Source organism: Nannospalax galili, unplaced genomic scaffold (genome assembly GCF_000622305.1).
Source record: "Nannospalax galili isolate Female #2095 unplaced genomic scaffold, S.galili_v1.0 scaffold104, whole genome shotgun sequence".
Classification (NCBI taxonomy): Eukaryota; Metazoa; Chordata; class Mammalia; order Rodentia; family Spalacidae; genus Nannospalax; species Nannospalax galili.
The window spans coordinates 1,382,408-1,406,420 of NW_008353596.1; the positions used below are offsets into that span (position 1 = coordinate 1,382,408).

Sequence of the window (24,013 nt, forward strand, 5' to 3'; positions counted from 1 at the left end):
TATCAAATCTGTAATCATTATGCCAAGAAAATCTGAATTACTGTAATATTTTGTATATTGTTAAAACTGTAACTTTAATTGTAAAAAAAATTTTTAATTTAAAAAAAAAGATTTTGTCCACTTTATATAAAGTTTATCTAACATTATAATCCTAAAATTGTTCAAAATATCCCCAGCTAGCCAATATGTTTCTGTAAGTTGTGTAGTGGGATCCCATTTCTAAACCTGATATTGATCATTTGTATCCTTTCTTTTCCCTTCATCATTCTAGCCATAATTATAGCTTATCAGCTTTATTATGAAACATTGTTTTCAGTTCTCAGAGGTCTTTCTATTATTTTTCTTGTTTTTATTTTACTACTTTTAAGTATGATCTTTCTTTCCTTCTTCAGCTTATTTTTCTTTTCTTTTCCAGTTGCTTTTTTAGATAAAATCATGTCCTTCTCACAGATTTAAATGTACTCTGTTTTTGTTCATCTCAAAAATATTTTAATAATTTATTAGAGAATTTCATGCATGTGTAAAGTATCATACCCACTCCTGACTGTCCCCGCCAACTCTTCCCAGACCCTGCCCAACATGTTTTCTGCCCAGCTTCATGTCCTCTTCCTTTTTTTTTTTTTTTAAATTACCCACTAAGCCCAATTAGTGCTGCTCATGTGCACATGAGTGGAAGCCATCCACTAGAGCATGGGCAACCTACCAATGGCCACACCTCTAAAGAAAAATGACTTTTCTGTCCACCGGCAGCCATCAACTGCCAGTGGCTCATCAACTAGCAATGGGCCTTGTGAGTCTCACCCCAGTCCTTGCTGAAGTTTTGACTGGCTTCATTTGTGCAGGTAACCACAGTGTTGGGAGTTCATGAATGCACTGGCCATGTCATGTCCAGAAGACAGTGCTTCACAGCACTCCTCCCCATCCTCCAACTCTTACTTACATTCATTCTACCCCTCTTCTGCGATGTTCTGAGTATTGAGAGTTAGAAGTTCATATAGATGTCCCAGTTAGGGCTAAGCACTCACAGTCACTTATTCTCAGCACTGTGATCAGTTATGAGTCCCTCCACGTTAACTTTAGCCTACCACAGAAAGAAGCTTCTTTGACCACAGTTGAGAGCAGTACAAATCTATGAGTATTGGGAGGCAGTTCTACAGGATGATCACAAAACTATTTTTTATTATCCTGCTGGTTTTCCATTTGAGCAATAGGATATTACTTAGCAAAATATTTTTAATTTTCAATTATTTGAAGATTTTCCTCATATCTTGCTGAGATTGATTGGTTTATTCAAACATATTATAGAATATATTCATTAAGACTGTTTTATGGTCCAATCTCTGGTGAATGCTATAAAGGCACATAGAATGAATTTGCATGCCATTGTTGGGAAGAGTTTTCTAAATGTCAAATCTAATTGATTGATAACATCCATATGTTTTATATTCTTTCTGGCTGGCTGTATAATTTTGCTCTACTTGTTCTATGAATTAGTAAGAGAGAAATACTAAAGTCTAACTATATTAAGTACAGATTTGTCCTATGTCTCTGTTGAGTTCTCAGGTGAATGAATATTTAAGATTATTATATTCCACTGACAAATTTACCTTTTTATTACTACAAAATGACCCTTGTGATCTGTGGTAATACTCTTTTCTCCGAATTTTTTCCATGATACCATCTCTGATTTTCATTTTATTGGTGGTCCCTCTTTTCTTTTTTTTTTTTTACATGCATTAGTGGAGGAGGGCACAGTTATCACAGTGTGTGTGTGGAGGTCAGAGGACAACTTGGGCCCATCAGTTCTCTCCTTCTACCATGTCGGTTCTAGGGCTCAAACTCAGGTAGTCAGGCTTAGCAGCAAGCACCTTTACCCACTGAGTCATCTTGCCACCTCCAGTGCCCTTTTATTTTTAAAACAACTTATATTTAAAGTTGATTACTTGGGATGGAAGAGGTGGCTCAGTGGTTAAGAGCACTGACTGCTCTTGCAGAGGACCTGGGTTTGATTCCCACCACCCACATGGCAGGTAACAGCTGTCTGTAACTCCAGTTCCAGGGGATCTGACACCCTCTTCTGATTTCTGTGGACATTGCACAACACAGGTGCACTTACCCACGTGTAGGCAATACACTCGTACACATAAAATAAAAGTAATAAAATATTTTTAAAAAATAAAGGATTACTTGTAGACCAAATGCATTTCCTATGTCTGCTGTAACTTTATCAGAAACTTGGTACCTTAAAGTAGAAATACATTGTCTTACATTTTTGTAGGTTACACATCTGGCATGGGTCACACTGGATTAAAATCAAGATGTCAGCATGGATGCATGTTTTTCTAAGAGCTGTGGGCACCCATAATCCTTAGCTTGTGGGCCCTGTCCACCCTCAATGGCAACACTGTTGCAATCTCTTAAGTGTTCTTCTACAAAGAAATCTCTCTTATTGACCTTTTTTGTTTCTTTTAATTCTAAGGATACCTGGGTTTACACTGGGCTCACTTTGATAATATGGGATCATTTCCACATTGTAAGGTCAACTGAAGAGCAACCTTAATTCCCCACTGTGAAACCTATTTATTATGTTCACAGTTTCTGGGGATTAGGACATGGACATTTTCTAACACACAGTATAGAGTTATGATTAAACTTGTATATCAAATTTGACTTTCTCTGCCTTTTAATTAGTATTTCAGGTGTTTAGTGTAACTAGCAGTATATTTGGGTTTAAACCTTCAGTATTAATATTTGGTTTCCCTTTATTTTATGTGGTCTTAGTACCTTGTGGTCTTTTTTCTGCCTTTTTGTTTAGACTGAGTATCTGGGGTTTTGTTTGCTTTGTTTTGTTTTTTTTCATTTTCATTTATTAGGTTTAGGCAGGTAGATGGTACAGGTGGGTGGGTGGGTTGTTGGTTGATTGACTGGCTGGTTGGTTGGTTTTGAGACAGGGTTTCTCTGTATAGCCTGTTCTGCCCTTGAACTTTGATCTTCCTGCCCTTGCCTTTGAATAACTGGGATTATAGACATGTGAAAACATGAGCAGCTCTAACTGAATATCTTTTGAGTCCATCTTATATCCCCCATGAGTTTATTAGCCATAGTATTATTTTTAATAGTGTTCTACGTGCTTAAAATGTGCATCTTTAAGTAATTTTATCACAGTTTACTTTTGAACAGTCTGTGTCCCATTTGCATTCTTGAATTTCCAGTTACTCCTATGTTTTTTGCCTCTTGTTGACCTATAGCTCAATTGTACTGTTTCTCTTTCTTCCTCTTTGCTTTATTTTGAATAGTTTCTATAGTTGTATCTCAAGTTCATAGATTTTTTTTGTTCTACAATACTTGATCTGCTATTAATATTATACTTTTTCATTCAGACATTGTGTTTTTATTCTCTGGGCATCCCATTTTCTTTTGAATGTGTGTGCCTCTGTGTGTGTGTGTGTGTGTGTGTGTGTGTGTGTGTGTGTGTGTGTGTGTAAGATGTAGGGTATCTCTCTGTTGCCTTGACTGACCATAATCTCCTGGCCCCAAGCAATGTTCCTGCCTCAGCATCCTGAATACCTAATACTACAGGCAGGAGCCATTGCACTCTCCTTCAGTCTTTTTCATGTCTTCTACTGTTGTGTGGCACTATTCCTAAGGAGATGTGAACAAAACATCTCCTAACCTCAGATAGGCATACCACAATGACAGACCGAAATAAAGAAACCACCAAAATCCATCTTAGTGAACAGTGCCTACAGTGGTATGAGTGAGGGCTACTTACAGGAGCAGAAAAGACAATTGCTGTTACCAAAAGCCCACCCCAGCATGGGTGATGACTCCCGAAAGCTAGAAACACGGAGCACACAACACAACTTGCAGGCAGCTCAGCAAGTTGGAGACAGTGTCTTTTCTGGGCAGCTCTGATGGTCAGAGTCTCCATTTTCTGAGTGTCTCTCAGCAGTCCTTACTGCTTGTATTAGCTGGGGCCGGGCAGGGGGCGCGTTTCTGGTGAATCTGGGCAGCTTTGGGGACGAACTTCCCTGAAGGATGGAATGTTTCAACTCCCTTTAGGACATCCTGAGTCTTAAAGAGCTCCCCTCCAAGATGGGATGTTTTATCTAGGAGGAAATTGCTACACAATGTTTCACTTTTTCATGAAGTCTGTGCCTGCTTTAACCTTGATAATGTTTATAAAATTTGTAGCAACTATTTTTAGGTCTTTGCCTACTAATTTTTCTCCTTTTGTATTATATTTTTTCATATGTATGTCTTTTGATTTTTTTATTGGATGCCAGATATTGTGAATTTTGTGTTGTGTAGAATTTGATTGAAGATTTTGGATTTTTTTCTTTTAGTTGGGTTAATTTCACTCATGTGAACTTGAATGGCAGACTTTAATTTGGAGCAGTTGAGCCCCACTACTGAGGTGCAGCACCTACAGGACACTGTAATACTCCATGTATTATAAGCTTCTTCCACAAACTATCCGTGCCCTCTGTGATCATTGGGGATCATTTGGCCTACAGCTTTTCAGCTTTGGCAAGTTTCTCCTCACTTGTACACAGATAATTGTGCAGGAAAACATTGGAAGAGCTCCCTTACAAATCTATAATTGTCTAAGGAACAATTGTAGGGTATAAGTCCCACACTCCAGTACTCTGTACCACAAATTGTAGCTGCCTCAGCACCCCCAACAAATTTCAGTCTGTTAATCATTCATGAGACCACTTGGCATGATTTGGGTTGCCCTTCCCGTCCTGCAGCCTTGACTGCTCTGGGCAGTGAGCTTCAGCAGGTGAAAGTATTACCTCATTATTCCCTCTCCTCAGGTGGAGTAGTCCATACTTCTTGTTGTGCAATAATTGAAAACTGTTCTCTCATATATTTTGTATTGTTTCTAGTTGTTTATGGCATGAGGGGAAATTCTCATAGCAGTTAATCCTTCATGGGAAGAAACAGAAGTCTTGTCTTTTATTATTACAGTTTAGCTTGACATTCTTTAATCTTACATCATAGTAATACTAAAGATTTTGAATCAGTTGCAGGCAGCTCTGGTAGTCTCTAAATTTGATATTCATCAGGCCTAGGATCTGCATTTCAGCAAGGCTCTCAAGGGTCTTGACAAAGAAGCATCAGGGAAGGAATATTGGACTTCACATCCCATTGCTGCCGTGCATACAGTGTCTATGGACATACTCTGTGCCTGACTCAGTCACAGGGGTTCCTGTGTCTACTCAGAACTTGGTTCTCAGAGCCCTGTTTGTCCTTATTTCCTGGTTGATTGTAAGCTGCTGGAAGACAGGAGCAGTGTCTTGATGACTGCTTTATTCCTAGCTCCTGGTGCCAGTAAATATCCTGGTGCATGTTAAATATTCACTGAAAGAATTAATTAGGTTATATTTTCAGTATACAGCTGAGTAAGCTGTGGCTCAGAAAGTTATCAGTTCACCTAAGATCAAACAGCTAGTAAGTGTCTAAGAGTCTTTCCTGTTCTTCACGCCTCCCTGCTCGATCTAACTGATGAAGGTCTTTTGATAGCTAGATACCTGGTAGAAAAGGTTATCCTTGTATTTATGATTTTATCTTCAATTTCTTATATCGTAAATTGGCATTATAAACGTTGGGTGCCTGGCAGGCATATTGTGTCCTCTGTCTTCAATAGAGACTAGAATGTTCAAAGTACCCAGTGAATTTCTCTTGTTGATATGCTGGTTTCGTTTGGCCTGCACACAGGTTTCAGTTCTGTAGCTTCAGTGTCAAGTAAGGGAACTGAGAATCAGCAGAGTTCAGTGAATGAGAGGTGCTCGCCTTATATTCTAAACATAATAGTTTTAAATGTAGTTAACTGGCATGCATTAGCATTTATAGTTTCAAACTAACTTTTTAATCACCCAGCCACTACCACCCACATTTTACAGGTAGACAGCAAGCCCAGAGCTTACAAAAAGCTACTCTTAATGATTCTCAACTCATTCATTCAATAATTAGCAGTTGCTCACATACTTTTACCAGGTACTATTCTAGACCTTGATGGTCCTGAAGGGAATAAGACATGAAAGCTTCTATTCTAATGGGGAGAGATAAAGAATAAATGAAGAAACACACATAGAGGAAAATATCAAGTCATGAGTGCTAAACAAAGAATTAAAATCATGGTACTCAATAGAGGGTGAGTAAGTGTGGCAATTTCTAAAGCAGCAACCAGAGAAGGCTCTGGGGGCTAGCCATGTGGGGATGGGGATGCATTCCCAGCAGAAGGAGAGAATGGCACAGAAGACTCAACAAGGAAAAGTCAGGCTGGCAAGCTAAGAGAGTAGCTAGTGATGGAAGTTCTCCTTTCCTAGGAAAAGTGAGAAAAGCAAAAGTTAACAGGCTGCAAAGTACCAGACCTTTCTCCATGAAGTTCATTAAGAAATGTATGTAGCTGGCGGTGGTGGCGCACACCTTTAATCCCAGCACTTGAGAAGCAGAGGCAGGTGGATCTCTGTGAGTTCAAGGCCAGCCTGGTCTACGTAGCAAGTTCCAGGTCACCTGGGTCTAAAGGGAGACCCTGTCTCAGAAAGACTTAAAAGAAATGTATGTAAAAAGTAAAGGTAGATGTTGCTGTTCTAACATTCTTAAATATTCAGCATTAATGGAATATTAGTAGGGAAGCACTGAAGAAATACTTTAGAACTTAGAGGTATTGTACATTAGTTTTTCTCACCAGAAACAATGCTAAAGAGAAAAGGCAACTGTGAAGTCGTTTAGAAGACAGTCCAGGTTGGTGTTTAAAGAATTGAAAAGAAAGTACATGGGAAATGGAAAAGGGAAAGCCCTCTGTTTGTCGGACACTGTTACAGTTTCTATAAACTATATCTTAGCTATGTTTTACAACAGTGCAAGGTAGGCAGTTTATAGTATATTGTACCAAAGTGAAGTCATCTGAAATATTAAGATATAAACATATACTCACCTGTTTCCAGAGCTACTGTTTCTCCCAAATCATCCTTTTGTCTGAGAAATTATTTTTCTGACTACATTTTTCCAAGACCTTCTCCCTTGTGCTGGAAGCCAGATTTCACCTCAGCCCCATTATCATCTTCCTGACTCGCATGAGTTGAGCAACTCTCCTACACAGTTAACTTTTCAGAGCAGCTTTCTTCAGTAGTGGGTCTTAGTAAGCAGGAGGGCTATTAATGATGCATATGCTTCCTGTGGAGCCTGCCTGCAGGAGATAAGGAGTGCTTTGCTGTCTCTAGTGCCAAACTGCATGTTGCTAGAGAAGACACAGTACCTAGGAGACATCAAAAACATTTCCAAATTTGTCTAAATTATGGATGTAATCCTTTTCAAAATATTCTAAAAACCAAGAACTAGCACAAAAATTGAAAATAGGTGATATCTGCCCCTCCTTTTAGTCAAAAGAATCATTAATTGAATCTCACACAATGGCTTTATTTGCAAATAAAGAAAAGAGAGTTCTAATATATAGTCCTCAGTATTGTTCATTCTGTTTTTTTGACCAAATGCTCTTTGATCCTCATGAGTCTACACATTTAAATCTACCTGAAAATAACATTTATCTTTTTCAAAACCCCAGCCATAAATCAGTCATAATGGAAGCTCTTGCTTTTATTGCAAGGATATATGTTCCAATCTTTGTGTCTAAAGTGTTTACCTGGCTTTTTCACAGCTGACTCAGTGGATTGGAACCTTTTAATGCAACCTACATGGCAGTGTGGTCACCAAATCTATGTGAGGTCTTTAAATTTTCTGTATGATTGATAGCATATTGCTCTCAACTTCAATCTGTTTACTTTCATGATTGGAGCTTCAAATGTAGAGATATGAAGGGGAAAAAATGGAAATGAGTGTATGCTCAGGACCGTGCTACCTCCCAAGGTTTGTAAGCCAAAGAGATTTTTTACAGGCAGTAGAAAGAGATGGAGAGTGAGTTAACCAGTTAATAAAATCCCATTGTTCTATGGGAAGGAAAGGAGAATGTTAAAATACTTAGCACCCCAGCATTTTCTAAAGTTTTTGTCCACACTGTCTTTGAGACTTCCATTCAACCTCTCATTCCTCGTGCTCCTGCATCAGCTACTGGTGTCCTTATCTAAATTTCAGAATCTGCCCACAAACCTCCTCCTATTATCCAGGACATGTGTCTATCATTCTGTGAGTTTTTAAGCTGGAGTGTTATTTCAGTGCTAAGCGTTATTACTAAACATGACTCATGACCTTCTCAAGAATATTTTCTCGGGTTACTTTAGCCACCCACGCTTTCTTGCTTCAGTATTTCATCTCTGAATGAAATATCTTATTCCGTCAGATACGAATAAGATAGTAAGAAGCTGTTTCATCATCCTTTTAAGTTTTTGCTTGTTTTGGTTTTGATTTCTTGAGACAAGGTGTCATGTAGCCCTGGCTGGCCTTAAACTGCTGGTCCTCCTGTCTCCATCTCCCCAAATATAGGGATTATAGGCATATGCTACCATATTTGCCATTTTTATTTCTTTTTCTTACTAGTCAAAAATTGCTAGGCAGGATTGTGTCCACATACTATCATTAGCGGAAAAATACAGGTCGATCATACTATGATTTTAAAGCATTGAGTTTGGGTAAACCACAGAATCTCTGGATTTCAGTGTTCTCTCTCACACATACACATATACGCACACACGTGCACACACATACATGCACATGCTTACACACATATGCACTCATGAAGGGTCTTGAGCATGCTCATTAAATACTGTACCACAGAGCTACATCCACAGCCCAGAGTTTCTCATTATAAAAATGCAAATGATGAGCCGGGCGTGGTGGCGCACACCTTTAATCCCAGCACTTGGGAGGCAGAGGCAGGCGGATCCCTGTGAGTTCAAGGCCAGCCTGGTCTACATAGTGAGTTTCAGGCCAGCTGGGACTACAGGGAGACCCTGTCTCAAAAAGACCAAAAAAAAAAAAAATGCAAATGATGCCCAGTGTATCATGTAATTGTTAGAAGTTAATGAGGTGAGGGCTGGGGATGTAGTGCAGTTGTAGAGTATTTGCCTAGTATGCATGGAGCCCTGGGTTGGATCCCCAGCACGCAATGAAAGCATGCGGGTGGCATGGGCCTATGATTTCAGCAGATGGAAGTAGATTCAGGAGGATAAGAAGTTCAAAATCATCCTTAGCTATATAAGTGGATATCCCAGAACATGAGACCCTGTCTCCAAAGAAAAATAAAAAAGAAGTTAAATAGTTGATAATTTTGGTATGCAAAGGAAATAACAAAATGATTGCATATCAATTGCTTGCTCAGAAAACTTTAAATAACAGCTCTGTTGACTTTCAAATTAAATATGGATGTCTCAGCTCTCTTTTGGATCCCCTCATGTAAGAATCAAACCCACTTTGTTAACCTTCTTTCATGATTCCCCTGCACATTCTGTCACTCAAAACAAAAGTCTTAACTATTCAAAATGCATCCTCCTTTTTACTATAAAAGATAGCCTAGTAGTAACTACAGTTAGAGTTCCCATTGTAAGGGTTTTGGTTGGTTGGTTGGTACAGTTCTGTTCAGTTCAGTTTGGTTCGGTGGGTGCTGAGGATCATTCCTAGGCCCTCACACAGGCTAGGAAAGTGCCCTACCACTAAACTACCCCCTCTTGTTTAAAAACATAATTAATGCTTATGTATCTTTTTACTTAATATCTGGTTTTAATGTAGTTATTAACAGTCCAGATCCGTAGCCCAACTTCTTGTTTAGTTTCAGACTGTAGCCTCACAGTGTTCTAAGAATGTGTCATTGGACAAGTCACTTAATAAAGTTACTTGTAAAATGAAGTATCTGCTATGAAGATTCAAAATGTCAGACTTCTAACACTGTAACTAACACATAAAAAGTCCTCAGTACATTTCAGCTGTTTTTTATTGCTGGTGAGCTTTTTTCCCCTCATTCAGCTCTGCAAGGTACTTTGCAAATGAGGAGAAAAATGAAATGGCACATTCAAAGTAACAGAACAACTAATAATTTAAAAAGATGAGACTTGAAACCAGAGCTGTCTGGCTCCAAAATCCTTGTTTCCCACTTTGTTATTTCGTGTTTATCTTTCTGCCTGAAAAGCGTTCTTCCCATGTCTAACTGGAATAATCTTTACAAGCCCATCTCAAACTTTGTCCTTCATCCAACTCAAAATGTGATCTTTCCCTCAAAATTCTTGTAGCAGTGGGGACTGGAGAGCTAGCTCAGCTGATAAAGTGCTTGTACCCATGTAAAACACCCATGTGAAAAGCCAGGCATGGTGGCCCATGCCTCTGATCTCAGCTTTGGGAAGGTAGAGTCAGGAGGATCCCTTTAGCTGGCTGGCCAAATCAGTGCATTTCAGATAAAAATAAGGTAGAGAGTGATTGAGGGTGACACCCAACATCAACCTTTAACCTCCACATGCATGCACACAGACACATGTATACACACACACACACACACACAAACACACACACACACACACAAATCCCTGTAGCGGTATGTGACTCATTTGTACATATAAAACCTTCATGGAAATCCATGAACTCTTTGACACCAGGATGAGGTTTGAACCTAGTTCCCCCTTGGACCCATTTCCCCTGAAGTAGAGCACTTTGAACTAAATAGATACTTAATAGCCACTTACATTGAACAGAGGTTGTTCAAGTCCCAAATGGAGAATTCCGTCCAGTTCCAACCAGGAATTGTTTCTTTACTGGTGTTTCTCTGTGCCAGACCCTGTAACAGACTCAGGGCTTAAAGAGAGACACAAGCCAAATTCCCCTTCAAGAATTTGCAGTCTCATGGAAGTGCCTTGAAATCAGTAATTCTTTTAACTCATCAAATGAGCAAACATTTAACAATGGGAATGAATTCTTATTTGTTTGGACAGATACAGTCGTCTCCTCTAGCTGCTGTACCAGTTTAGACTACATGGTCACCTACCTCTTCAAGCACATATCAAAAGAGGGGAAGAAGCCACTTCGATGCAGAGAGGCTGTGCAGGCTGGTCAGAGACTATTACATTTTATGCAACAAAACCCAGATGTCCTGCAGCAGGTAACCTCACTTAAGAAAGTGTTTCCCAGGAGCCAGATTGGCTCCTGAACTGTTATATTTTGTCAAGATATATAGCAGTTTTAGAAGTGTTTTCCCTGAAAATGATAGTACACTGGCTTCAAGATTACTCCCCCTCAAATCCTAATGATGTTGAGTTTACTGCAGAATTCCAAAGGTGGATAGTTCTTTCTGAGGCCTGGGAAAAAGCAAAACTGGGACTAGAAACAGCCATCCTCTGATTTCTTTCCTGGAGCCCTGAATAATACCATTTGAAATATGCAGTGAGGTCTTTGGTATGTTGGGACACCACCATGTGCTTGGCTCCTAGTCTACCAGACAACTTGCCAAGAATTGTCTTTCATGATAGTATACAGTTGGTAGTGTTTCCAGTTCAAGATCAGGAACCACAGTTCAGACAGATTAGTTAATATTCCCAAGAATATCCAATTACTTTGTAATAATGCCACAATTTTTAATTTTATTTTTATTTTATATATATGAGAGTGTCTGCATGTGTGTAAGTGCACCCAGGCCATGCAGTGTCTGAAGAGGTCAGAAGAGGGCATCAGAACCCCTGGAACTGGAGTTACCACTGTGATATTTCCAGTGAGTTTGGAACTTCTTTTGCCAGATTGTAGCCATAATAATCTGATTTGCAAAAGTAAATACTTCTATTGACTGTATTGTCACTAGTGAACAAATAACTCATCTATAATCAGCAGAAAATGTCACTGTGTGTGGTGGATAGCTTTAGTGTCTACTTGACACACCTGGGTTAAGGGAACTTCATTTGGGGAATTGCCTCCATTGGACCGGCCTGTGGTCATGTCTGTGGGGCATCTTCTTGATTATTGAGTGATATGGCCCACTGTGGGTGGTGCCACCCCTGGGCAGGTAAGCCTGTGTTGTATAAAAAAGCAGGTTGAGCAAGGGGAGCACTCTAGTAAGCAGCGTTCCTCCATGACCTATGCTCCAGCTCCTGCCCCCAGGTTCCTGCCTGGAGTTTCTACCTTGGGCTCCCTGGTAAACTGTGACCTGGGAGATGTAAGACAAATAAACCCTTTCCTCTCAATGATGGTATTGGTCAGAGTATTTTGTTATAGCAGTTGAAAGCAAACTAGAACACTGTGTATGTGAGGAATCATAAAGACAGAATGGAACAGCCATGGAAGAGGTTTGCTTCCTGGCTGTATGTTTTTTTGTTGTTGTTGTTTTTGTTTTTTATTTGTTTGGGGATTTTTTTTTACTAATATTTAAATCAAATTAGGTAATGAATGAAATTTAAATGCAAAAGGTAAGCTTTGTTTTTGGTGATAATTCAGGTAACCAGTTACAGTCCAAGGATGGATGGAGGATGTGTTATTCATATTTTGAGTAAGTAACAAAAGGCTTTAGGCCTATAACTGCTTGGTCAAAGAGTGAAAGGAAGGGGATTCATTAAGAATCTGGTCAATCTGGTTTCTAGTTCATCCGTGGATATGGGCTATTTTTAGTGACCACATGCACCAAGTCAGCAGTTCTCAACCTTCTCCATGCAGAAAGCATGAAGGCTGTAGCATACTCCCCCCTGTGCCAGTGAAAACTGCCTTTGAGTTGGTGTGGAGGTGTGTTGCTTTTAAGGATCTGAGCAATCTGTTCCCATTTATTGGGGATTTATTATCCACAGGTGCAAGAACAACTAAGACTTGTAAAGATGTAATTTCTGTCCTTTAAAAGTTTCTTATTCTGGGGCTGAAAAGATGGCTTAGCAGTTATGGGTACTGCCTTCTCTTGCAGAAGACCCTGGTTCAATTCCCAGCACCCACATGGCAACTAACAACTGTCCATAACTCCAATTCCAGGGGATCCAATGCCCTCTTCTGGCCTCTGCAGGCACTGCATAACACTCATTAAAAAAATTTAAAGTTTCCTGTCATGTGGGACAAAGAGACAAGTAAACAACCAGTTATGTGACAATTTTATTAACATAGTAATAACAAAGACTGACAAGAACAGGAGGACTGTCAAAAAAGTCTTCTCATTTAGACTTTACAACAGCCTACAAATGTGGGTATTATTATCTCCATTTTATGGATCAGCACCCTGGGGTGCCATAAGATTAACTAGAAAGTGATACAGTTGGAATTGAACCAAGGTTTCTTTGGCTCCAAAGCCTACATCCTTACAACTCACACTACTGATTCTCAAGGTATCTCAGAGTCACCTAGATGCCTGTGCAAAATACACATTCTGTCATGGGTTGAGTATGCTTCCCCACACCTCCACCCCCACCCAGAGGCAGTTTCCACTGGCACAGGTGGGAGTATGCTACAGCCTTCATGTTTTCTACATGGAGAAGGTTGAGAACCACTGGCTTAGCATGTAATCACTAAAGATAACATATCCATGGATGAACTAGAAATCAGACCCAGCATCCACCCTTCCATGGCAAAGGACAAGTCTGCCATCAGCTCCCTCCCACCAGCATTCAGCCATCCATCACAGGATTGTCCTATCAACTTCTGCAGAAACTTCTAAGTTGGAAAATTTTAGCAAAAATCAATGGGCTGTGAGCAGGTAATATGACTGTGCAGAAGAGCCATTGTGTCTTTACTCAGAATACCATGTGTTTGTTGGTTTAAGTCATTTCTGTGTGTTAATAAGACTTGGTAATCTTTCACTTCATAGCATATGTCTAAGTAGTGATATATCTTTATTAAGCATTGAAATACATTCTATTTATTTGGAATGTAAGCTTTCAGATAGCATTTTAAATATTAATGACTGGTCTCTGGTAGTCAGCATAAATATGATTTGCATTAGCACTAGGTCATATCATCTTGAGTGCCTCTGATGTCAGCTATTGGGTATAGTAATACCTGACATCATCTCCTTAGGTCACTGACAACTTTGACCTCTATTCTTATGCACAGTTTTTGTCGTCTCAAAAGCTTTTTTGAATTGATTTGAAATTTTGACTCTTCCCTTTATGAGGCAGTAAAATTGATAATTATTCAGATGGGAACTGAGCACTGAGTGAAAAATCAATTCCACCCGCTCTCTGCTGCGTATAAAATTACTTCTGAGTCTGCTGGACTGAACGGATGGCCAGAGTAAAAGCAGCAGGCAGGGGTAGTGGGAAGAATTAGCTGGACAGAGCTAATAGCCTGAAGGGGATGAACCTGGAAAAGAGGGAGTGGGCCAGTTGGGGGTTATTATGAGCAGGGATGGGCCCATTGATCATCTGTTTACATCAGCTTTCCAAGACCTTATAAATCAGCCCTGAAGAGCAGCAGAACCCAAGATACAGCCTCTTACCAGAGGGACTTTGTATTAGATTATTCTCATTTTCACACTCAGATGAAAAGTGAGCCATTGATTATTCATTGGTTGCCCATTAAATGCTGTTTTTATAGATGATTTGCCTATCACAGAAGGTAATGAACAAGGTTGCTGCTTCATAACTTGAGGTTTCAGTTTTCAAGGCATCTGTGTCGGTTAAGTAATGCCTAACCCTATTAAAAGGAATGGGTTACAAATTGCTTAACAGTGCTGAAAAACTAGACCCTAATGACTAATTGTGCTTGGAGTTTAGCGAGGGCTTGTCAGCTCTTTAAACTAAACTGATGCAATGATCCTGCAATTATTTACTGGTTTGAACCATTTTCCCCAACCTGGACATATTTTGCTGGAAGCATAATTCCATGAAGAGTGTCAGTTCCAAATTGCACAAGTTATCTCTTCAACCTTCCATAGTAAACAAGACATGAACCTGCATAAAGGTTTCACAGGCCTCTCCATATGTATGCAGCAACTTGGGAAAGACATTTTAAGTACCTCTCTTATCTGGAAATATATTTATTATGGCCTGCCAGTGACTGTAGATCTTCAATGTTTTCTTTTTAATGTTTCTTAAATAAAAGCATCTTCCACATTTTGTGAGCAGGTGTAGTTTTTTAATATTTTATTTATTGTTTTTATTTTATGTGTATAAGTGTACTGCCTGCATATATGTTAGTACACCTGTGTCTGACCCTCAGAGGTCAGAAGAGGGCACCAGATCCCCTGAAACTGGAGTTACAGACAGTTGTTAGCTGCCATGTGGGTACTGGGAATCGAACCCAAGTCTTCTTCAAGAATAACCAGTGTCCTTAACCGCTGAGCCATCTCTCAGCCCCTTTAATGTCAGAGTTTTATTGAACAACAATAAATTCGTGCAGTTCAGCAGTTTTAGTAACAGCAAATTGTCATATAATTTCACCTACCTTGGTAATCTGGTAGAGGCAAATGCAGATCCTTGTATTTCTTAACTGCTGAGCCATCTCTCCAACCCCCTGAACAGATGTGATTTTGTAAGTATTAAAATTTCATCCATTGCTGTGATAAGAATAGGAGGTAGGAATTAGGCAGTAAGAGTAAAAAGACCCCAAAGAAAAGTAGCCAGTTTCTGGGCTAAAAGTCACAACGTCCTTGGGCCTCTTAGCAACGTACTCCGTTCCAAAGGCCAAAAATGTCTAAAGTATTTGGGAGCTTTTATCTAATCCTTAAAAGATTTGAGGGTTACCTCTTTAGAGAGGGGAATGTCAGAGTAGCAAAAAGCCCCATAAAAAAAGAGTATATGAAGTTATCAGAAAAAAAAGTGATGGGGAGATATGGGAGGAGTTGGAGGGGAGGGAGTGTGCATGGATTTGATCAAAACACCTTATATGCATGTATGAAATTCTCCATAAATTATTTTTTTTAATTTCATCCTTTTGGCCAGGCACCTTTAATTTGGCTCACACCTTTAATTCCAATACTTGGGAGGCAGAGGTAGCAGATCTCTATGAGATGGAGACCAGATCTACATAGCAAGTTCCAGGCCAGCTGGGACTACGTGGAGACACTGTCTCAAAAACCATTAATTAATTAATTAGTTAATTAATTTAGTCCACTTGAAGATGCTCTGAAATTAAGTCTGTTTCAGGTAAGCATTGTTACCTTGCCAGCACTGCTTCAACTTAACAGTTGACCAAAACACAATTTACATAATGGGGAGAATAATTCCTCAAGTGTTTTTATGTCACTTGGAGAATAAAAATTCAAGCAGTAGCAGTGATCAGATTGCTAATCACCACTGGTTGGTAGCCGGGATAGTGACCTACTGCGGGAATTTGGAAGGTCACATTTGTACATGATTTTTTTTTCAGTCTCATTACTAGTCATATTAAGTGTTCACATCCATAACCAATAGATCAGCATTCATTCAGTTATATGATAGAATGAAAGATATGCCCAAATTAGGTGAAGGTTTTGTAGACTTAAAGGGGTGTTTTCAGAGACCTAACAAATTCTTTGAAATGATTAAGGACACTGATGCTAAATGCTTCTTTGCATCAGATTTTCTTTGAAAACTAGTTGCTGGAAAGGAGAAGCACCTCCCTCACAAGTAGAACAAGACCTGTGTGACTGGTGGTATTACTGAATAGACTGTGTAAAAAGTGTGCTAATAAACTGCTTTTAGCAATTATAGCCTCTAGTCTCATATCTAAATATATTGCATAGGAGAATTAGAACAGTTAGTGTATCTTACACAACCTAGTCTAGGTATTTATTTGGCTCAAGTCAGCTGTACTAAAAATGCAGAGAAATTCTAATTATGATTTTCTTTCTCTCCCTGTCTTCCTTTTTATTTCATTTTACTTATTTTACTCATTTGCTAACATGGCATTTAACTAGAAATTGTGAAGCGCTGTCAAGAACTATAAGAATCATACTTCAGTAGGGGCGTAGGCTAAAAGAACATTCACCATTTTCCTCAATCAGTCAGTCAATCAATGGAAATTGCTTTTGTATAGTGCTCTTCATGACATGCATCCCAAAGTGAATTACAGCAAAAGGGAAATCATCTGCTCTTTTTTCATTTCTGTGTTTAGACTGAAGCGATACTGCTCAACATTTTGACATACTATACAAGACATCTTTCATACTTAAGATTTCATTCCATAATGCTAAGTAGGAGAAAGTGCAGGCGCATGTTTAACTGCTGCTGAAGCTTTGGCCTGTAGAACCTTAGCAAGATTTTAACAGCAGACAACTCTTAAACAAATGAAATATATCACATCTCGTATTCTCTTTAAGAAATAATTAGCCAGCTTTTCTAATGTTAGTAAAATCATTTCTAGGGATCCTTAAATTTAAGGTGTTCTCCATATAACCAATTAGCTCAGCCCAGTTGATGTATAACTTTATTGTTGAAAACATGACAGTAGACTGATACCAGAAACAAGCTGAAAGAACATTCATAACTGGTCAGAGGGTTTCACGGAAGCCAAGAATGTGTCATTAAAAAGTGGCAGTTGTTTCTCACATGTGTTGCCATGATCTTAGTTCTCTTCACAATGATCTGTGCATATGCTGTGTATTATTTCTAGGGAAAAACAATCCTGGAAAAATTTACGCGTTTACTGTGCACAGGTACTACCTGAAGCTATGTAGGCAATATCTACTTAATCATCACAGTATCTCTGTGAAGGTATATTAGAGTCAGCATTTCACAGGTATAGAAACTGAGGCAGAAAAAGGTCAGGTGACTTTCCCAAGGTCACAGTCATAAGTTGAAGAACTAAAGTGTTCAATCTTCTCCCTTGTCTTGTTTTGCACTTTATATATGTGTATATTAATTGCACATAATAATGGACTTCGTTATGATATTTTTCATACATTTACATAATATATTTTATCACGTTCACAGCCACTGCTCTTCTCTTGTCCCCCCGCCCCACTCCCACTGCTCTCCTTCCTAAAGAACTAAATATTTTCTAAATATTTTGATTTTATTTATTTTCATTTTATGTGTATCGGTATATTGCCTGCGTTTATGTAAGTGCACCAGTGTTGTGCAATGCCCACGGCGAATAGAAGAGAGCATCAGATCCCCCGGAATTGGAGTTATGGATGGTTGTTAGCCATCATGGATGGCTGGGATTCAAACCCTGGTCTCCTGCAAGAACAGCCAATGCTCTTAACTGCCGAGCCATCTCTCCAGCCCCTATTATTTTATTTTTTATGTGTATGAGTATTACCTGCATGTGTGTAAGTGCACCCACATTGTGCAATTCCCATGGAGGTCAGACGAGAGCATTGGATCCCCTGGAACTGGAGTTTTGAATGGTTGTTAGCTGTCATATGGGTACTGGGAACTGAACCTGAGTCCTCTGCAAGAGCAGCCAGTGCTTTTAATCACTGAGCAGTCTCTCCAGCCCCCCCTTTTTAAAATATTTTTTATTCATTATTTAAAAACTAAAATTTTAACCCCCAAGGTCTGTTTAGAGTTCACATACTTAACCTTATGCCTATCTGCTCCTTCCTGTATTTGATGGTTTCTAATCTAGGAAAGTATATCGTATTTCAAGCACTAATAATGAAGCAAGTTGAACATTCAGGAAGTTGAAGTTCCACTGGATCATCCACAAGGTAGACTGATTTAGAGTAGTCATCCTTTTTTTTGTAATTTCTGTGTATGTGTGTGGATTTATGCACATGAGTACAGTACCTGTGGAGGCCATAAGAGGATATTGGGTCCCGTGGAGGTGGCAGTTGTGAGTCATGTAATGTAGATCCTGGGAACTGAACTCTGGTCTTCTGCAAAAGCAGTATATGCTCTCAACTACTGAACCATCTCTCTGTAGCCCAACTTTGTACTGCATCCAGGACAAAACAGATGGGCAATGGCCCAAAGGGGCAGTGTGCAAAGGAAAAGGAAATTTCTTTACCAACCGGTGCAGCAAACGTCCTGTGACTCCCATCTGAGGCAAAGCTGAGCTCCCTCTCCCTTAATTGTGTACCCATACCAATTCATTAATTCTATGGCCTTGATGATGAGGGTGTAAGTTTTAGAAGGACATGGGTCCTTGATGAGGTCAGAGTCAGGTAATATGATTATCTTGTGACTTTTCCCTAATACCTTTGAGGTAGTTTTGAGGTTTCCTTTAGCCTGGTGTCTCTAGCAGACCGTCCAGGTGGCAGCTGTGCAGTGAAGGTGGAGAAACTATGTGCTTTACACCCTCCCTTTGCCAGCACTTCTGCCTCTTCCTTGCCCTGCCACAGATTCATCAGTGTGGAATGCCAGTTTTCACTTCTATCTGGTGAAAAGCCTCACTTTTCTCCAGGAGTCTTCCACTAGGAGTACTCTTAGCTCTTAATCCTTAGGGTCCTTCTTAGGGTCTAAATCTGATTCCTGGTTCCTTTGAGCCTCTTATCTGCCTTTCCTAGCCATTATCAAACCTCACAAACTAAGATGCCTGTCAGGCCAAGCAGGAATTTTTAATGAGAAGACTGGAAAGAAACCTGCAGTTGAATATACATCACTCTCTAAAGGGGCAGCTTCAGCACAGCTCCAGCTACTCATTGCCTTGCCAAAAGGTGAGATCTACTCTCGCCAGAGGCATTGAAATTTCTGTCCTACGGGAAAGCCAGAAATTCAGATTTTTTAAATGTTGACCACTGACTAAAAATTAAAAACAAAACAAAAAGCAAGAAACTAGTCAACAAACCATCTTTGTATATGTGGCTATCAGTTTTCTGTCTCTGTATTATGTAACCTAAGGAATTATAGGGCCGAGTCTTTACTTGGGCTCTGTCCTCCCAATATGCAGTCTCTTGTTTTGCATAAGCATCATCCCTTGTAACACTACTGTTGATAGCATTTTCATTTGATTTTTTTTCATATTTGAAGGAGATTCTTGGCTTGTTTAGAAAGAATGATTATTTGGGCCTTATTTTCTTTTTTACTTATTTTGCTTTTATAAAAATTAAGACTGTACTGAAACTTAAAGGGAGATTGAACACACTTCAGTTGTGATTTTTATGTTTATCACTCTCTAGACTTCATTATTTTCAAAATAACCAGGCTAGGCATGGTGGCATACACTTTTAATCCCAGCACTCAGGAAGCAGAAGCAGGTGGATCTCTGTGAAATCAAGGCCAGGCTGGTCTACATAATGAGTTCCAGGCCAGCTGAGGCTACAGGGAGACCCTGTCTCAGAAAAAAAACAAAACAAAACAAACAAAATACAAGGTTTCTTTGAGGGAAAAGTAAAAGTTTGCCTCACACTGTGTGTGTGTGTGTGTGTGTGTGTGTGTGTGTGTGTGTGTGTGTTGTGTGTGTGTGTGTGTGTGTGTGTGTGTAATCTAATTACTAAGGGTGAAATAAGGATATTTAGGAAGGCCAGACAAACAAGTCTGTCTAGATAACAGTAAGGCAATAAAATAAAAGTCCAAGAGGGAATAAACTTCTTGAGAATGAAAAAAAATGGGCTAAGGAGATAGCTTAGTCAGTAACATGCTTGCTTGGCAAGTATGAGGACCTCAGTTCAATGTCCAGAGTCCACATAAAAAAAAAAAAAAAAACCAGGGGGCTGGAGAGATGGCTCAGCGGTTAAGAACACTGGTTGTTCTTGCAAAAGACCCGGGTTTGAATCCCAGCATCCACATGGCAGCTAACAACTGTCGATCTGACAGCCTCTTCTGTCCTCTGCGGGCATTGCATGACATGGGTGTACTTACCTATATGCAGGAAATACATGCATACACATAAAATCAAGATAATAATTTTTTTTTAAAAAAGACAAGCATTATGGCATGTATCTGTATTCCCAAATCCTGGGGAAACAAAGACAGATGGATTCTTGGGGCTCATTGGCTGGCCAGCCTAGCCTACTTGGCCAGTTCCAGGACAAGGAGAGACCCTTAAAAACAAGGTGGACAGTACCTGAGGAATAACACCCAAAGTTGACCTCTGATTTACACACACTCAAGGTGTGCATGCACACATGCATACACAAACATGCACACTAAAAAAGGAATGAAAAAAGTTCTGCCTATTGCCCCCAAAGACCAGTAAAGAAAGTTAATGTTTTTAATTTTAAAAATAGAAAAGTAGGGACCTATGTATGGCTCAGCAGGTGAAGCTTAGTGCTTGCTAACAAGCCTAATGACCTGAGTTTGAGTCCTAGGACGCACATGGTGGAGGAAGAGATCAACTCTCAACAAGTGTCCTCTGACCTCCACACATATGCCATGACCCACATGCAGGTGGGCACATACACAATAAATATAATTTTAAAACTTAAGCCGGGCGTGGTGGCGCACGCCTTTAATCCCAGCACTCGGGAGGCAGAGGCAGGCGGATCTCTGTGAGTTCAAGGCCAGCCTGGTCTACACAGTGAGTTCCAGGACAGCTGGGGCTACAGGGAGACTCTGTCTCAAAAAGACAAAAAAAAATTAACTATTTTTATCAAAATGACATTTTACCTTTTACCTGTGATATGGAATCATTAATTTTTAGAAGGATGATGACAGTCTTAATATTGTTATTAAATATGTCTGCTGTTTTGATTTTTTTGTAGTAGGAATATTTATTGGATAACTATTTTAACAGTAACAAAATGTTGTTTTTAGACACAAACCTATTCTTGGCTTATAAATCATCAAATTAATGTTCTAACCATAATTCATTATTATGATGTGCCTTTATTGCCCTCAAAGATTTCCCCATATCTTGATACTTGTCCCAGCCCCCAGCAGAGCCTAATACCTTGCAGTAGTCAGTGAATATCTGTAAAGCAAACTCCCAAACTATAATTTTCAAAGTCACAATCTGTAGCCATGACATAGACTACTATGATAGAATAAGCCAAATGGTAATGCTAAGATTCTATCATAATATAGAATAGCCCTTATGAAATTCCACAAGATATTTTTTATTCTACACATGGGTGGAGAAGGGGAAAAAAATACTGCAGATATTGTTCCTAAGCACTTACCAGAACAGAGAGAGGCCTCCCACCCCTCTAGGACATGTGTTTCTGTACCTCTAAGCACAGTTTAAGGATGTAATCCATTGATAGCATAACTTGCCTTATTAATTGAAAGGGATGGAATCCACCAGATGTAGCCCAAACCAGCAGAGAGTTGGGTGACTAAGCAACAGCAAAGATACCATATTGAGCGAGCCAGAATCCAGTCTCCAAGTCATTTATTTCAGCCAGTGACAGTACATTTAAACTCCTGTGCCTCAGCAATGATTGATGGTTTAATATCATATATAATTTTTTTAATGAAGGAAAACCATTTAAATATGTTACCATTTGCACTGGTATTCTCCTATGTACATAACTGCATTTAATCATTATGGGGATTGTTTTTATACTTGTGTAATTTGTATCCACGAAATAACTGTCAAAACCATCTCATGCTGTTGCTGGAAATGGTAGTGTGCTTCATACTCAAAACAAATTCATTCTTCCCTGCACATAATTAAGAGTGCTAGAGCTTTCACTGCCACCACACAGGAATTCCATGTTTACATTTCTGAGAATGAAAAATAAGCCACAGTGTTTTTTAGGTTCTTGTTTTCTGAGGCAGTCATATTTAAGTACCTTAGTTTTGTACCAGTGTATGATTTGAAGAGTTTGATTTTAATACTTTTAATATTAAAATACATAATAAAATTTTATTATCTAATTACAAGAGGGTTTAGCCTCTTATTAAAGTTGCTAAATCAGGCCTAGATTAGCATTATAATGGCACAGTTTGACATGGAATACTCAAAAGTCAAGTTCGAAAGGAGGGTTCTGTTGTTTGGGGAGGGGGCTTCTTCTGACCCCACCCCTCACATAAAATAACAAGGATGAAATGCATGTATGAAAGCAAACAAGGAGCAATTTGGGACGCTGGAGAAAGAGTGGAGGTGTCAGCCCAGGATGGTACCCTTAGGCAAGGCAGCTGGTATATGTAGCCTTTTGTTTATCTGCTACTGGTTTATGTAGCCTTTAGGCCGGCACCAGAAACAATCACTCCTACAGGGTCAGCTGCTGGTCAGAAGCAAAGTAAGAAAAGATTTTGCGTCCAAACGCAGCAGCCATAATTTCTGTACAGCTGGCACCTGCTACTGGTGCACAGCATGAAGGTGAAAGGTCAAAGAGGCAGTTGTTCAAAACTCAAGAATGGCTTAAAGGGACTTGTAGATTAATCTGCTTTATTAACTTCTGTATATTAGATAACTATTGCTGTGAATGACAGTACATCTTTTTGAATAAGTCTCATCTCTTTCTCTTTTAAATTAGCTTTTGAGTAATGAATATTAAATAGAAAGCATTTCAGGGGTAATTAAATGAAAACAGAATGATGTCATTTTACAATTATGTTTGTATGTTTATAGAATAGGGGAATTATGTTTTCCAAGAAGCTAAAGGGAAAAAGAACCAGCTCTTCATAAAGAAGAATTTGGGAATAAATAAGTCACATGTCCATTAGCCTTTGTCTTTAAACTTAAAAAAATGGTATCATTTGTATCTTAGCATAGAGTTATTGGGTTCCAGTGGTTTGATTTAACATTCCCAGGGGCTCCAAATGTTTTCTTTGTAAATTAAAGTGACTGCAATCTGTCATCATTCTTTTATCTGCAGTTTAGCACAGTCAGTTCTGCTGTCGATCTGCAGCAAATGTTCTCAGAGCAGTAAGGAGGTGCAGGGAGTGAGCAGTAGTCACCTTTTCCTTCCCACGCACATGAAACAGAACATTTCATCAAGGGAAACACAGTTTATACAGATTTAGCCCAATAATAATTAATCATGCTCTATAATAGTCTCTCACCCTATTTTGGCAAAAGGCAAGCAAGATGGCTTTAGCTTTTCATTGGTAGTGATGAGCATAATTGGCTATCACCGTAAATTAAAAATAAAAACATTTCAGTAGCTGTGTTCCTTTTTAAAACTTCTACCAAAAGATGTTACCTAAGGGAGGTGGAAAAAGTGGAAGTAATCAGCAGAGAGGAGAGGAGGGAGGGAAATGCAAGGGACCATGGTGTCAGGGAGAAAGTCAGGAGAGGAAAGATGGCGAGAGTCAGGAGGTATTGGGGGGAGGGTGAAGATAATGGCACTGTGACTAGGGAGGGAGGAAGGAGGGAAGCAGGATGGGAGAAAAAAGAGTAGAGATGAATCTCA

At 39.3% G+C, this 24,013-nt stretch overlaps 1 protein-coding gene across 1 annotated transcript in view; it reads left to right on the top strand.

The window, feature by feature from the left end:
- Positions 1-24,013, top strand: part of LOC108491682 (ran-binding protein 17) — a 126,241-nt gene that overhangs the window by 79,553 nt on the left and 22,675 nt on the right. The window contains exon 9 of the mRNA XM_017802642.2: positions 10,881-11,047. Coding sequence (XP_017658131.1) covers positions 10,881-11,047 — 167 coding nt within the window. The remainder of the gene's footprint in view (positions 1-10,880; positions 11,048-24,013) is intronic.